The sequence below is a fragment of the Ziziphus jujuba genome, chromosome 8 (assembly GCF_031755915.1).
Source record: "Ziziphus jujuba cultivar Dongzao chromosome 8, ASM3175591v1".
In the NCBI taxonomy this organism is placed as follows: domain Eukaryota; kingdom Viridiplantae; phylum Streptophyta; class Magnoliopsida; order Rosales; family Rhamnaceae; genus Ziziphus; species Ziziphus jujuba.
Window position 1 is genome coordinate 19,404,408 of NC_083386.1, and position 14,965 is coordinate 19,419,372.

The 14,965-nt window shown below is 31.6% G+C and overlaps 1 protein-coding gene across 2 annotated transcripts; it reads right to left on the bottom strand.

Moving 5' to 3' along the window:
- Positions 1-482: 482 nt before the first annotated feature.
- On the bottom strand, positions 483-4,348 carry LOC107413774 (LIM domain-containing protein WLIM2b). Of its 2 annotated transcripts, none has more exons than XM_016021817.4 (7): positions 4,215-4,348; positions 4,021-4,086; positions 3,281-3,503; positions 2,782-2,881; positions 2,649-2,683; positions 2,433-2,522; positions 483-968 (listed from the first exon to the last, which is right to left on the bottom strand). In XM_016021817.4, the coding sequence occupies exons 3-7, from the start codon at positions 3,413-3,415 to the stop codon at positions 756-758; spliced, it is 573 nt and encodes a 190-aa protein (XP_015877303.1). In that variant the 5' UTR covers positions 3,416-3,503; positions 4,021-4,086; positions 4,215-4,348; the 3' UTR covers positions 483-755. The 2 variants fall into 2 exon arrangements, with proteins under 2 accessions (XP_015877303.1, XP_048326266.1); XM_048470309.2 differs by having other exon boundaries at positions 4,218-4,336.
- Positions 4,349-14,965: the final 10,617 nt, after the last annotated feature.

The following is a 14,965-nucleotide window of genomic DNA, read 5'->3' on the forward strand; positions in this document are numbered from 1 at the left end:
AAAATGAGTAAAAAAATTTTCATTAAATGAAAGTTAAGTGATTCAATTTCTAACTTTATTGTTAAGAATTTTAAAAACTGATACTTTATTAAAACCAAAGTCAAATATAAAAAAATTATACTGATATTTTGCATAGAAATGTAGTATTGAAAAATTAGAAAAATAGAAGACTAACTATATTTACCCATTTCAATTTTCTTAATAACTACTTAAATTGTTATTTGACATGTAAATTTTAACCTACACAGACAAATAATATTTTTCAATAATTAATTGTTTAAAAGTGGAATAAATTGTCAAAAAGGTGCTACAGAATGAAATACTCTATAAGAAAATTCTTATAGTTAAAAACGTTTCAGGGGTACGCTAGACGTTCCAATACACTAACCCTCATATTTGGTGCAACGCTGCAATTGTAAACTGACTTTGAACTTCCTTTTTATCTATGTGAAATCCCCAAAGATAATGAAAGGTGGGAAAAATGGAGACAACATGGAATTTTACTGCAAAGGAAATACTGACCATGTCATTTTACAACCGTTGGATTCACATCCCATAAAAACAAGCAAACACAACAATATGCCCAACACAGATGAGCCATAGACAACAGAGAAGAACCAAGTTTTGCCAGTCCTTCCCAATATGGATTGGCCTAGTGTTGGGGGGGGCGAACAACACACTCAAAAATAAAAAACTAAAAAAAAAAAAAAGAAAAAGAAAAAATGATATGTAACCACACCATAAAAATTAGGCACTTATGCTTCCGGAACAGAGGCTGCTGCTGCACGCTTAATAGATGCAGACTTGATAAGATGGTTGTAGCTCCCTTTTTCTTTAAAAAGCTGAGAGAAATGGTGTTTGCAGTACAAAATTCCCTCTAGCGCTGCATAATTTGACGGAGTTATAGGACAGCCACCATGGGAGCACTTGAAACATGATTTATGATAAGCTTGACTCTCCACTGTCACCTGCAAAGTTTTGGCACCGCAAAATTCAACTTGTATTCAATTCCCTTCTTTTTTCAGTCGTGCCAGCATGCACTAGTGAGCATTGGTAGTGAATCCAAATATTATGCAACCTGAGACATTTATGGCTATGATGGTACTTCACTAGCTTACTTCAAACTAAACAACAATTAACTTCAGCTGACTTGCCCCTTATAAAAGAGGGCATGTTCACTATTTTGTTTGGTAGTCTGTTACTTTACCATAAGTATTGCTAGTAACTTGAAATTCAAGCTTAGCAGAAGTAGGTGGAACTGGAACTGAGATGAGTCTACAGGACAATGGACTGTATCATTATGATATGTTTTACTAACGGATAATTGGAAAACTGTATCTAGAGACTCAACAAACTTCATTGAACAGTTAGCCACCAAAACTTCCTTTCTTGTTTAACCAAACAGGAGAATAAACAATTACTTATGTGATGCCACCAACAGCATGTCTTATACTTACGTCATGTAATTAATACCACGCATACTATATTGTACTCTGAACTAGTTGCTTTAGAAATACAACACCCAATCCAATACACATTCAACTGACGTAAAATAATTTTGTGCATCTTCCTGCTGTAAAGTGTACCTTAATAATTTTCTCAGTGACACCAGCTACTAATGAGGTCAATTGAGGTTTTTCTTTGGTTGGAATTGTCCATTGGTTCATGGAAGGAACTAATCTGAGCCAAATTTGAGCCTCCAAATGACTATACTGAGGGTGGCTACATGCCTAAACTCATCCTAAAGACTTGGCCCCTCTTGACTTCTGGCGCTTTCCTACTATTCTAGAACAGGTAACCTGATCTGCAGCCACCAGTTAAGACTTGAAAAGTTGAGCTTAAGTCTCTAAATAAACTATAGTGAGCTCAATGACCGCATATGCCTCTCTAGCAGGCCACCAGATCTCCAAGCACTGCCTAAGTCATACTCATATTTCATACTTGGAACATATTTTTCTATCATGGTCCCCCTTGGCACATTGGAGGACTCACTTCAATTCCTACTCCCATGTAAACTAGAAAAGGCAACAATAAAACATCTGTTCTATATTGTTTCTACTTCTATGAAAAGTTAATGGTTCCTATTATCCCTTTTAATTGAAAGTAAGCTTTCCAGCTTTAAAAAAGAAGAAGAGAAATTAGTGCCACCAATGTAATTTGAAATCTGTGCACGCGCTCACCTCAGATAATTAGAAATTTGATGAGAAATTAAATGAACCCATCTGCATTGAGTGTGTGCCTAACTATACAATTGAAAAATTATGCAGGCATCTGAATGTTTGAAAAATTATGCAGGCGTCTGAATGCAACACTCCTGGTTGGGCGATGTGTAGGAAATGGGAAAATGTAAAGAGAAAGGTAGCACCAGAAGAAACCTGGCCTACATGGGATGTAGTAGAAGATAAATGCTTCAGGATAAAAAAAGATCATACCTTCTCCAGTGGATATGCCGTTTTACCACAAGTGGCACATTTCTCTTGTGTCCCAGAGAACATGCTGGCAGCTTTGCTTGGAGACCTAGTCTGAAAGCAACATAACGATAGAGAATGAGGGTAACAGCCACTTAGATATAAAACACCCTGCAATATATATATTCATCCAACCCTAATTAATTTCAAACAACATGCAGTGTTGAAGAAATTATTTACCAGCTCTGGAGTTAGCTTGTCAGCTGACTTTGCAGCTGTTGAAAATAGAATTCATGAAAATTAAATATGTAAAGGAAGAAATTTATTGAAAATCCACTAAAGAATTTTAACAGGCAAAAGGAAAGAGGCATACGAGACTGGAAGTTCTTGTTGAAATTTCCTGTCTCCTTGAAGAGTTGCTCGAAGTGAGGCTTGCAATACAGAACACCTTCCATTGAGGAATAATTGCTTAGCTGAAAACAAAAAATAAAAAATAACTACACATTTTAACAGCAGAACAAACTTCCACCTACAAATTCAGAAACTGCTTATGTTCATTAAGAGATTATGGGTCTTTGGGTTTCTCAAACCAGCTCTAATGAACAAAAATACATGCAGATTTGGATAATGAAACTATGCGGAATAGGCATTTGCATGGTATAATCAATTCTCTCAAAATACACATCCAACTCGAGGTTATACATAGAAAAAATAACGATAAAAGTGAATTCTTTCTCTCTCTCTCTCTCACTCTCTCTCTCTTTCTCTCTCTATCTCTCGCAGCCTAGTTAAATCTATGAAAATGATTACCATAGACTTCCAACTCAAGAAAGCGGACAATGTGATAAATAAAAAAGAAAAAAATTCAGTACCTTCAAAGTTCCTTTGCAGTGGGTGCACTTGAAGCAAGACTTATGGTAAGCGACCCCATCAGCTGACAGTTGCTCTACTGGATAAACTGTCTTGTCACAGGCCTTGCATTTCTGTTGGGTGCCAATGAACGACATAATTCTTTATGCTTTAGATCTGAACCTTCTCAACTACCCGAGACCACCACCAACCAATACCAAGAATTTCCTCCTTCTTCAACTATTGCTGTGTAAACAGACAATCAAATAACGAAAATGGGCAGTCAAACCAACTCAAATGAAAGACAGAGAAATCAATGACTCTGTTTGGTAGGCATAGATGGCAAGAAAATAAAAGCATCCAGCCAAATTTGAACTTTCAACAAGCGGATTTATTGATAAATCATATCTGGGTGTTGAGGGAACAAGAAGCTCTACTCAACATGAAAAACAAATTTAACCATTTCGACTCAGATACAGCAGAGAGTTCTAGAGAGAGAGAGAGAGAGAGAATAGACCTTATCAATATTCATAGGGGAAAAAAAAAAAAAAAGTCAAAAAAAGTAAATATTTTCCTGCACTTTTCTGATAACCGATCTGAAACTATAGTAACATAGATTGCAGAATTTCATTTATAAAGAACAAAAACAAAGATCATACCGGGAAAAAAAAAAGAAAAAAAAAAGCAAAAAGAAAACGATGAAGATCTGGTGGCAGAGACATTGAGAAATTTTAAGTTGTTAAAAAGAGTCAAAGGTACATACCCTTTTGAATGAAGAGAAAAATGGTGGATCTTTTAGAGCTAAAACTCCAGGAAACAATATGTGAAACTAATCAAAAACAGAAAAAAAAAAAAGTTACAAAAAAAATAAGAAAAAAAAAATGAAGTGGGTGTTGGAAGGAGGAATCAGAAGATGGGTAAGAAGGTGTTGTAAGAAAGAAAGTAAAAAGATTGGACCACTTTTTGCAGCGAGCGGATGCAGCTTAGAGGATTATAAGGGAATGAAATAGACCTCCAAATCCAATGCGAGAGAGAGAAAAATAAAAAATAAAAATAAAAAAAGCCTGAAAGTAGAGATTTTTAATAAAAATAAAAATAAATGCTGTAAACGCTTTGGCTCCACTTTGTCTCTCATCCAACGACTCTCACTTTATGTGGCTTTCTTCGGGACCCTTCGCTTCTTCTAAATTTACAAATCCACCCCACTTTCTAATCTCTTACATTTTTTTTTTTTTAAAAAAAAATTTGACCTTCTCCTACTTGGCTTCTCTTTCTTTTTTGAGATAATTGGGTACAAAATAAAGTTTTAACCGAAAATTCATTTTCTTTGACAGCTAATAAAATGTTGAAGAACCATGTGTACGTATATATATAATCAATACAGGGTGAGGTATAATCATTAAATGTCCGTCCCATAAATATTAAAAGAGAGATAACGCATTAAATCGGGAGCAAAGATACTTTAATATGTAGTTCCTATGATGGATATTGGATTATTTCAACAAATGAAAATTATATATATATATATATATACAAGACTTTACATTAAAATTAAGTTTGTTACTTTGTAACTATCACTTTAAAAATTCCATAATTTTTTCTTAGGAATTAGGATAAAATAATTTTTTTTTTAAAAAAAAAAGAAAGAAATTTTGGTATTAAACGATCACTAAAAAAAAATAATAATAATAATAAAAAATACAAAAGCCTGCTACATGTATTGGTGTAGTGCATGCACGCTTGTAGAACGAAATTGAAATGAAACAGCATAAGAGTTGTTTTGTGAAGTGAGAGAGAGATGGGTCAATTCCAAAATTCCAATTTCGATTCCAGTTTAGAGGAACATTGTGATGGTTGTGACTGTTCTTTTCACAAAAATCATTTATAATTTTAAAGCGTGAAATGTATTTTCAGAGTGAAGACAAGCCTGGTCACGCGCTCCAACTCTCATCATGGACCTACATCATGACCTTTAATGACTCTTTAATCTCGGTCCTCTAGATTTCCGGAGATATTAAAAAATAAAAAAAGGCATTACCGTGCCAATTGTATAATTATCTACACTTTACCTTTTATATTGCACTAATTTATTACTTTTCCTATCGGTTAAGTTTAATAATGTTATTTTCATAAATGAATTTAAATCATATTTAATATGGTTTTTGAAAATCTATTTCTAATTCTTAACGTTTTAAAACTCTTTCCGGCATACAAAAGCTTCTAATCCAAATCATTAAAATATGGCTATCTAAAAATCTCTTATGACAAAAAAAAAATTCACATACACAATTTCTATTATTTTATCTGGAAATGTTTTTATTCTAGTACATTTTATTTTTGGACAATATACATAATTTTACCAAATTTATTAAAAGAAAAATAGCTTGCTTTGGTCCACATGCTTTGCATGGAGACTGATTTGGATAATGTTTTTTTTTTTTTTGGGGGTTAACTTTACGTATTTATATACTTATACATATGTTTTATTTATTTTATTTTAAAATTTTAAAAATAAATCTTCAACGATAACTATTTAAATTATCATTTAACATGTTGATCTTATTGATAATTATTTATTAATAGTGACAAATAATATTTTTCATCTGATTACTTTAAAACAAAAGAGATTTTAGATACAAAATGTTTCAATTTTAATAAGATATTTTAGTTGGAAAAGATTCACACAATATTTTTTATTTAAGTGCTTTTTTTGGGACTTCCAATTAAATTATATACAATCCCATAAATATTGAATTTACTAAAATGCCCCTCCATCTTCTCTAAATTTATAAATTATTTTTCTTTTATTCATTTTAGAGTTAGGATTTTGTTTTTTATTATTTGCTCTGCCAAGCCTGTATATCTGGTCATATTCCAATATCTATACTTAAGCTTTGTTATTTATACATATTCTACCTATTAAACCACTTGTCCATTAAGAAAATCCCACCTTTGAACCAAAATAGTCTTCATTTCTGATAATAACTTCCCCTATGAAATTTCAATGACCTCATATTTGGTTCTGTTCAACACATTGTCATTTACTGGAAATGGAGGACTCTACGAGAGTATATGCATATTTTGATGAGGTTCATTATGGGAACATTCAAAGATGGAGTTCTGAGCCATTGAAGTTGCCCATTGGACCAATTATCAGAGCTCGTGCAAAAGATTTATAGAAGCATTGAATGTTCTTATCTAGGAGATGCTTATCAATCAAGAGTGTAAGGCCTTGTTTGGTGCAATGTATTGAAAGATATTATCCTGGATTGTATTATATAATACTATGTTTAGCAGTTGAAGACACATGAAGAGTATTGTATTGCATAATACCTCTCCATGTTTTTTATTCGAGTGATGGTGTATTATCTAATACACTACTTTTTGCGTGTATAACCTAATACAATCCATCTGCGCCAACCCTCTACCCTGCTTCTCCTCCCCCAATCTCTGTCTCGGGTAAGTCTTCTCCAATTCTTTCTTCTTTATTTATTTATTTATTTTTCTCACATCTCATCTATATGCAATTTATCTTCACCAATTTCCCCCAATTTTTTTTTTTCATGTCTTCAAGAAACCATCCGTTTGATGGTTTTTGTATTTTTTTTTCTCACTCTCAACTTAAATTTTTTTCCTTCTTTCTATCCACCAATTACAAAGAAAAATCATAACTACACCTGATTTATTTTCTCCTAACCTTTACACATTAATTGTAAGTAAGTTTTCTCATGGCCGACTAGGTTGTAAGAGATGTTTTTGCTTGCTTATTTGCTTGTTGATCTGTGAGAGAGAGAGAGAGAGAGAGAGAGAGAGAGAGAGAGAGAGAGAGAGAGAGAGAGAGAGAGAGAGAGAGAGAGAGAGTGAATAGACAATCTTCAATTCAATTTGGTTGAGTTGGGCTTTAAACTAATACCTTATTTTTTGTTATCTTTTTTAATTTTTTTGACAATTATTTAAACAAAATCATACTGCTTAAAACACAAAAATTAACCCAAAAGAAGAAAACTTCTTCGATTTGATCAATGTAAATCAATTTATGCTCACTTTTAAGGGGTGGGTTAAGGCAATGCTTGCTTAAATTGGATTCAAATTTCGTAACGAAATCACTTGCTTTCTTGGGTGGGGTCCTTTTCTTTTGTCATTTTTTTTTTTCACTTCTAGAACCTTGGAACCTTCTGTTTCTCTACCTTTCTATCTTCGCAAAACTGTAAAGCTCAAAATTTTCCAAAAGGCACACAAAACACAAACAAAAAAAAAAACCTCACCTTTCTCCACCCAGAAAGATTATTGAGAGACCTTGTTGGCTCTTTCATTCTTTTTGCCTTTCCTCACAACGATTTGCAGAAAAGAAGAAAAATGTATTGTATTTTTTATTTTTGTTTGTTAATGCTTTTCCGACTGGGTTGTATACGACTGTGATATTTTTGAAGAATTGATAAGCATTTTTAGAGGTTTATTTGTGGTTGTAAATTTTTTATTTTTTTTTCTATTATTTGCTGGGTGAGTTAAATTTATTTTGTTTTCCATTTGATAAAATTATATTAGAAATTTGTCGAAATGTTAAAATTTCAGTCAATTATATTTATAAAAAAAAAAAAGAATTTCAATCAATATGCAATTGAATGGGGCTATGTGTTTGTATATGTGTGTGTGTGAGAGGAAGAGTAAATGGAGGTGTGTGTGAATTGGACACAAAAAAAGGTTAAATTGGGCCAAAAACTAATCCTAGGGGCCTTCTTTATGTGTGTGAATTGGACACAAAAGAAAGAGTGAATTTGGACAAAAGGTCAAAGCTAATGAGTTTTTCTATCTCCCCGTGTCTGTGTGTGAGTAATACATTACCTTATTTATGATTTACTTTAATTTTGCCCTTTATTTGTGTGTGTGTGTGAGAGAGAGAGAGAGTAATACATTACCTCATATATGATTTACTTTAATTTTGCCCTTTATTCAAGAAAAATTAAATAATATTGATTTATATATGTTTTATTTTAGTTTTGCCTTTTAGTTGAGAAGAAGTAAATAATATTGATTTATATATGATTTAATTTAATTTTGTCATTTAGTTTAGAAGAAATATATAATGTTGATTTACTTTTATTTTTCTTTTAGATAGATATGGATCAAAATTATTGATTTACTTGAAGAAACTCAGGACTAGTATATATTATACCTTTAACATCAAAGAGAAACTCCTTCAAATATATGCTTAAATGAGAATGATCAATCTTACATAATTTATGAAAATATTTATAATGGATGGAAAATCTTTCTTATTGAGTGCACTGTAGGAGCAATAGTCATGATTATAGTTACAAAATTATTAAACTAATAACATATTATTTGATATGTAATATGTAATGGAGATATTATTTATTAAATATGAGGAAAGACCTTTGTTTTTATTTAATTGCTAATTTAGTAAGTTTTTAGTTTTTTCAAACTTTTATTTTATTTTTTCTAAAATGGAAATAATATGGAAAGAGAAATATAAGATATTTTTGTAATGTTTATTTTTCTAACAGCAATAATTTAAGAAATAAAAAATAATACAGTACAATACCAAGACATACTAAACACTGTATTATTTTATACAATCCAGCACCAAACACAGCATAAGTATAATGTAATATATTCCAATACAATCCAATACAGTACGGCTCATACCAATATAATCAAATACTATACACCAAATGAACCCTAAGAGTTTTGCTAAAAAAGAATCAAAATTGACAACAATATCAAGTATTGAAGGCTGCGATATGAATGCATGAAGAAGGTCAATGTTTGGGGCAATTTGGTTATTTTTCAAGAGCATGATGACATGTCATGATGATGTGGCACTTTGATAACATAACATCTTTGGACATGTGGCATGACATGTAACATCTAAGTGGCATGACATGTAACATCTAAGTGGCTGTCTAACATGGCTTGTAGAGAAAAAAATCAGTTTGTTTCCTTTTTAGCCGAGTTATGTGTTTTACTTAGATCACCAAATTATTTGCTATCCAAATTTTATAATTTTTGTTTTATTTTTATTTAGGAAACCTTTAACTTTTATTATGTTTTTAATTATTTTTAGCTGTACAATTAATTGTTAACTAGTTTTCTAATGTTAATTTGTCATGTAATTAGTCACTTTCCTAAACTATAAAGGAATTGATAAGTCAAATTTAAATTAGAAAATAAGTTAGAATTTAGGATTTAGGAAACATTATTGCCCAAATTTTAAGTACTTTTGCCAATAAAAAGGCTTTAATTTCATTAATACAACAACTTTTATCTTCAATAAAAATTAATACTTATGAGAGTTAAACCTTTTGGTTCTCTGACAATTATCCTTTGAACTTTTTTATTGGTTCTCTAACAATTATCTTTTGAACTTTTCTAACTTAAGAATTAAAGTTCAATCCTTAACTTATCAATATGCTACTTCCGTAACCCTTTTGTGGCGTCATTCATTTTACAAAATCTAAATCAATTAGATGATCGAGTATTATTTTATATGAATCTAGGTTGGATTGCTTAAGCTCATATCAATTTTGGTATCAGAGCAAGATTCTAATTTTCAAGTTTGATTATCTTTTAGTTTTGATTTTTGTATTCTTGTTGCAACTTAGCATTAGGTTAGATTGCATTATTATTAATATATTTGTGTTAGTTCTTCATCATCATCAAATCCTCAAAAAAAAAAAAAAATATTGTTGTTTCCCAATCTTGAATTTTGGCTGAAATTGCATTAGTTGTTCTCTTTGAAGAATTTGGTTTTTGTGTAATCCTTTCATGTTAAATACTAGTAATTAATTTTGCATTATCATCATCGTATCTTGATAAAAAAAAAAATACATTAGATTGCATCCTAGCTGAAATACATTAATGGAACCGAATTGTATCAAACTTAATCCATTGGTATAATTTCTGAGTTGTGTTGAATTATTTGGATTAAAATTGATATTTGGTGATATTGTGAACTTTGTTATTGTTGCTTTAGTACAAAAAAAATGTTAAAAAAAAAAAGATATAAAAAAAGGTCGAAGCTGAAGTTTATTGTGAAGATTATTTTGATTTTGCTGCTGGTTTTGGTTAAGATATATATTACAAATTGAGTGATTTAGGTTTGGCTAGAAAAAGGAGCACTAAGCCTTAAGATTCAAAGAAACAATTAAGGCTGATTCAAGGTATTATTTCCTTACTCTTTGATTCTTTGGTTTAATTGATTATTTGTCAACTTAAATTGTCTTTTGCTATCTAAATCACTTGTTATTTCCATATTTATGCTATCTAAATTACTTGTTATTTCCAGGTTTGCTCTTATGGTCATTTTGTTTCAATTCTTTGGTCAATTTCTTTCGTTGATCAAAACTACTTGCTCTATTATTTGTTTTTGCTTGTTGCTTGTTTTTCTAAGTTAATCAATCTTGTTGATAAGTTAATTGGACCTAATTTCCAACTTAGTATTGTTTGGGATTAATTTGCGAAGAACCAATAGATTTGAGTAAGAAAGGAAAAAAAAAAAAAAAAGAGTGTGAGCTCATTAGAAAGTAAAAGCTAAATTAGTATGCAAATATGAGTGTTAAAACCTTAATTGAGTGAAACGTATGAGGGAGTGAAATTATGAGGATATCTTATGTTATTGTGCTTATATTACTAATATTGTTTTAGAATAAATGGCATAAAAAATATATTTTGATCCAAGATTTTTACAAGCTCTAATTGGTGACATGACAGAGAAGTTCAAGGTGGAATTCAAGGCTTAATTGAAGGCAAAAATTGACAAAAAAGCTTAAGGTGGAATTCAAGGATTAATTGAAGGCAAAAATAAAAGAGCTTAGGAAAGAAATTAATGAAGTCAAATCAAGGATAGATGCTTTCGTACAACAAACAGCTCCACGAGTTGGAAGGAATAGGGGAAAAGGTGTGCAAAGTGATGAACGTACTAGTAAAATCAATGGAGATGAAGAGGCTGATTCAACTAGTACAATAAGGAGGAATTGTGGGGAAGACAATGTGGGTATCAAGCTTAAAATATCTTCATTCCATGGCAAGATGGATCCCGACATTTACCTTGAGTGGGAGCAAAGAGTTGAAATGATTTTTTACTGTCATAATTACTCGGAATCTAAGAAGGTCAAGCTAGGAGTTTCTTGACTATGCTTTAAAATGGAGGGATAAGGAATGCACTACTAGGAGGACAGCTGATCAATCACCAATTTCCACATGGGAAGAGATGAAAACTTTAATGAGAAAGGGGTTTGTACCTAGCCATTATTATCGTAGTATTTATTGAAAGTTACAAGCTTGTTCTTAAGGTTCAAGGAGTGTAGAGGAGTACCACCAAGAGATGGCGTCTCTAATGCTTAGAGTTGATATGATGGAGGATGAAGAATCTACAACGGCTTATTTTCTTTCGGGTTTAAACAAGAACATTGTTGACCAGGTGGATTTGCACCAATACATGTATCTAGAGGAGATGTTGCATATGACGATCAAAATACAGCAACAACTCAAAAGGAGGGGTACCACACGTGTATTCAGCTTACCAAGCCCTTAGAAATCAACAATCAATCCGTGGAACACCAACATAGTCAAATCAGATTTCAAAATAACTTTAAAGCCTAAAATAGAAGCTAAGATCCAAAGTTCTAAGCCATTCCAATCAAGTAAGTCCGATCCAATCTTCTCTCATAATCATGATATAATATATTTCAAGTGTCAAGGAAAGGGACATATAGCTAGCCAATGTCCAAATTGAAGGATAATGGTAATATAAGAGAGTGGAGAAGTAGAGTTCGAGGAGAAGGATTTAAGTAACAAGGGGATGCCACATTTAGAAGATTGCAATGATTGTGGAGACGAAAAAGAGCTGCCATATCATGAAAGATTGAATTTGGTGGCGAGATACGCATTGGCATTGTACAAAGATGAGGAGGATATACAATGTGAGAACATCTTTCACATTAAATGCAAATCTAAAACAAGGTATGTAGTATGATAGTAGCACAATAATTGATGATGGGAGTTGTGCAAATGTTGCTAGTATTTTGCTTGTTTGAAAACTAGATTTACCTACCTTTAAACATATAGATCTCTATATATTACAATGGTTGAATGATGGTGGTGATATAAAGGTAACTCAACAAGTTAGGGTTACTTTTAATATTAAGAAATGCATTGATAAAGTTTTGTGTGGTGTAGTTCCTATGGAGGCTGGACATTTGTTATTAGGCCATCCTTGGCTATATTACAAAGATGCTTTGCATCATGGTCGAACTAATAAATATGAGTATAATTTTAAAAACAAAAGTGTTGACTTGCACTATTATCTCCTAGACAGGTATTGGAAGATCAAATGGCCATGCAAAAGTCAATAGGGAAGCAAATTGCAAGAGAGACCAAAAATCAAAAGGGAGAGAGAATGATTCCACCTTCGACTAACAACAAAAACTCAAAGGAGAGGAAATCACGTGAGGTTGAGCTGCATTCTAAGAAAGAGAGTGTTAAATCGCTTGGTGAAAGTGAGAGGAAAGAAAAAGGAAAACAAAAGGGAAAGAGGGGAAAGAAAACGAATGCATTTTATGCAAAACAAAGTGAAATTAAGAAATCTTTCTTGATCAAGAAGTCAATGTTTGTAATAATTTATAAAGAATGTTATTTGAATTACTTGGCTAACCCTGATGATCCTATTTTGCCTAGTTTGTATGTCTCTTTTGCAGGAATATGAAAATATCTTTCCAGACGAAATTTCTAAAGGATTACCTCTATTAAAAGGAATTGAATATGACATAGATTTCATTCTTGGAGCTACAATTCTCAACAAGCCTGCATACAGAATCAATCTAGAGGAAATGAAGGAATTGCAACGTTAGGTAAGTGAACTTCTTGATAAAAACTATGTTAGAGAAAGTATGTGCTGTGCCTATGTTATTAGTGCCTTAAAAGGATGGAACATGGAGAATGTATGTCGATTGTAGAGCCATTAATAATATAACCATTAAGTATAGACATCTAATACCTAGGTTAGATGATATGATTGATGAATTTAATGGTACTTGTATTTTCTCTAAAATGAATTTTAAAAGTGGATATCATCAAATTCACATGAAAAAAGGGTGATGAATGGAAAACAACTTTTAAAATTAAACATGGATTGTATGAATGGTTAGTTATGCCTTTTGGTTCAACTAATGTGCCTAATACATCTATGCATCCTATGAATTATGTTTTAATAGCACATTTAGGAAACTTTGTTGTTGTGTATTTTGATGATATCTTTATATATAGTTGAAGTTTAGAAAGCATGCTAAGAATCTTAGAGCTATATGTGATGTTATAAGAAAAGAAAATTTGTATGCCAACCTTAAAAAATGTACGTTTTGCACTAGTAAATTTATATTTTTAGGTTTTGTTGTTAGTGCAGAAGACATCAAGGTTGACAATGAAAAGATAAGAGTAATTAGGGAATGGCCAACCCCTACATCTATAACCATGTTAGAAGTTTTCATGGTTTTGGTTAGTTTTTGTAGGAGATTCTGAAAGACTTCAGTACCATTGTTACACCACTTACGTAAGTGATCAAGAAAGGTGTAAGCTTTAAATGGGGAAATGAGCAAAATGAGTATTTTAATTTGTTAAAAGATAAACTTACTAATGCACATTTTCTTTCTTTGCCTAACTTTGCTAAAAAATTTGAAGTTGAGTGTGATGCATCAGATATTGGTATAGGTGTTGTTCTTATGCAAGAAGGTAGACCAATCGCTTATTTCAATGAAATTGAGTGGAGTTACATTGAATTATCCACCGTATGATAATGGGCTCTTTTCATTGGTTAGAACATTGGAGATGTGGTAACATTACCTTTGGCCAAAAGAATTTGTACTACACACTGATCATGAGTCTTTAAAGCACTTGAAAGGTCAAACTAAACTCAATAGGCGTCATGGATGTTGGATGAAATTCATTGAGACCTTTTTATACGTAATCAAGCACAAATCAGGTAAAGATAATGTAGTGACTGATGTATTATCAAGAAAGTATACTTTACCTTCCACTTTGCATACTAAGTTATTAGGGTTTGAACATATTAATAGTCTTTATGCAAGTGATGAAGAATTCACTGAAATTTATATGCAACGTGAAAGGCATGCTGAAGATAAGTTATATCTTTTTGATGGTTTCATCTTTAGGAATATAAATTATGCATTCTTAGGTGAAGTTTCCATGAATTATTAGTTAGAGAATCTCATTGTGGCAGTTTAATGAGACATTTTGGTGTACTTAAGACATTAGCATTATTATATAAATATTTTTATTGGCTTCGTATAAGAAAGGATATAGAAAAAATTTGTGACAAGTGTATTAAGTGTAAACAAGCCAAATCAAATTTAAACCTTTATGGATTATACACATCATTACCTATACCTAGTCATCCATGGATTGATATCTTTATAAACATTGTATTAGGATTACCTAGAACAAAGAGTAGAAGGGATTCTATTTTTGTTGTGGTTGATCGGTTTTCTAAAATAACACTCTTTATTGCCTGTCATAAAATAAATGATGCAACCAATACTACGAATTTATTTTTCAAAGAAATTATTTGATTGCATGGTATACCTAGAACAATAGTTTCTGATAGAGATGTTAAATTCCTAAGTCATTTTTGAAAGATTTTATGGGCTAAACTAGGTACTAAGTTGTTATTTTCT

Bases quoted from the DNA above. Each gene is read 5' to 3' on its own strand.
- LOC107413774 (XM_016021817.4), bottom strand. From the start codon at position 3,415: ATGTCGTTCATTGGCACCCAACAGAAATGCAAGGCCTGTGACAAGACA. The intron at 2,684-2,781 runs GTATGCCTCTTT...TATTTTCAACAG, and splicing joins CAACAAGAACTTCCAGTCTC to CTGCAAAGTCAGCTGACAAG. The intron at 969-2,432 runs GTATGATCTTTT...AAAACTTTGCAG, and splicing joins CGGCATATCCACTGGAGAAG to GTGACAGTGGAGAGTCAAGC.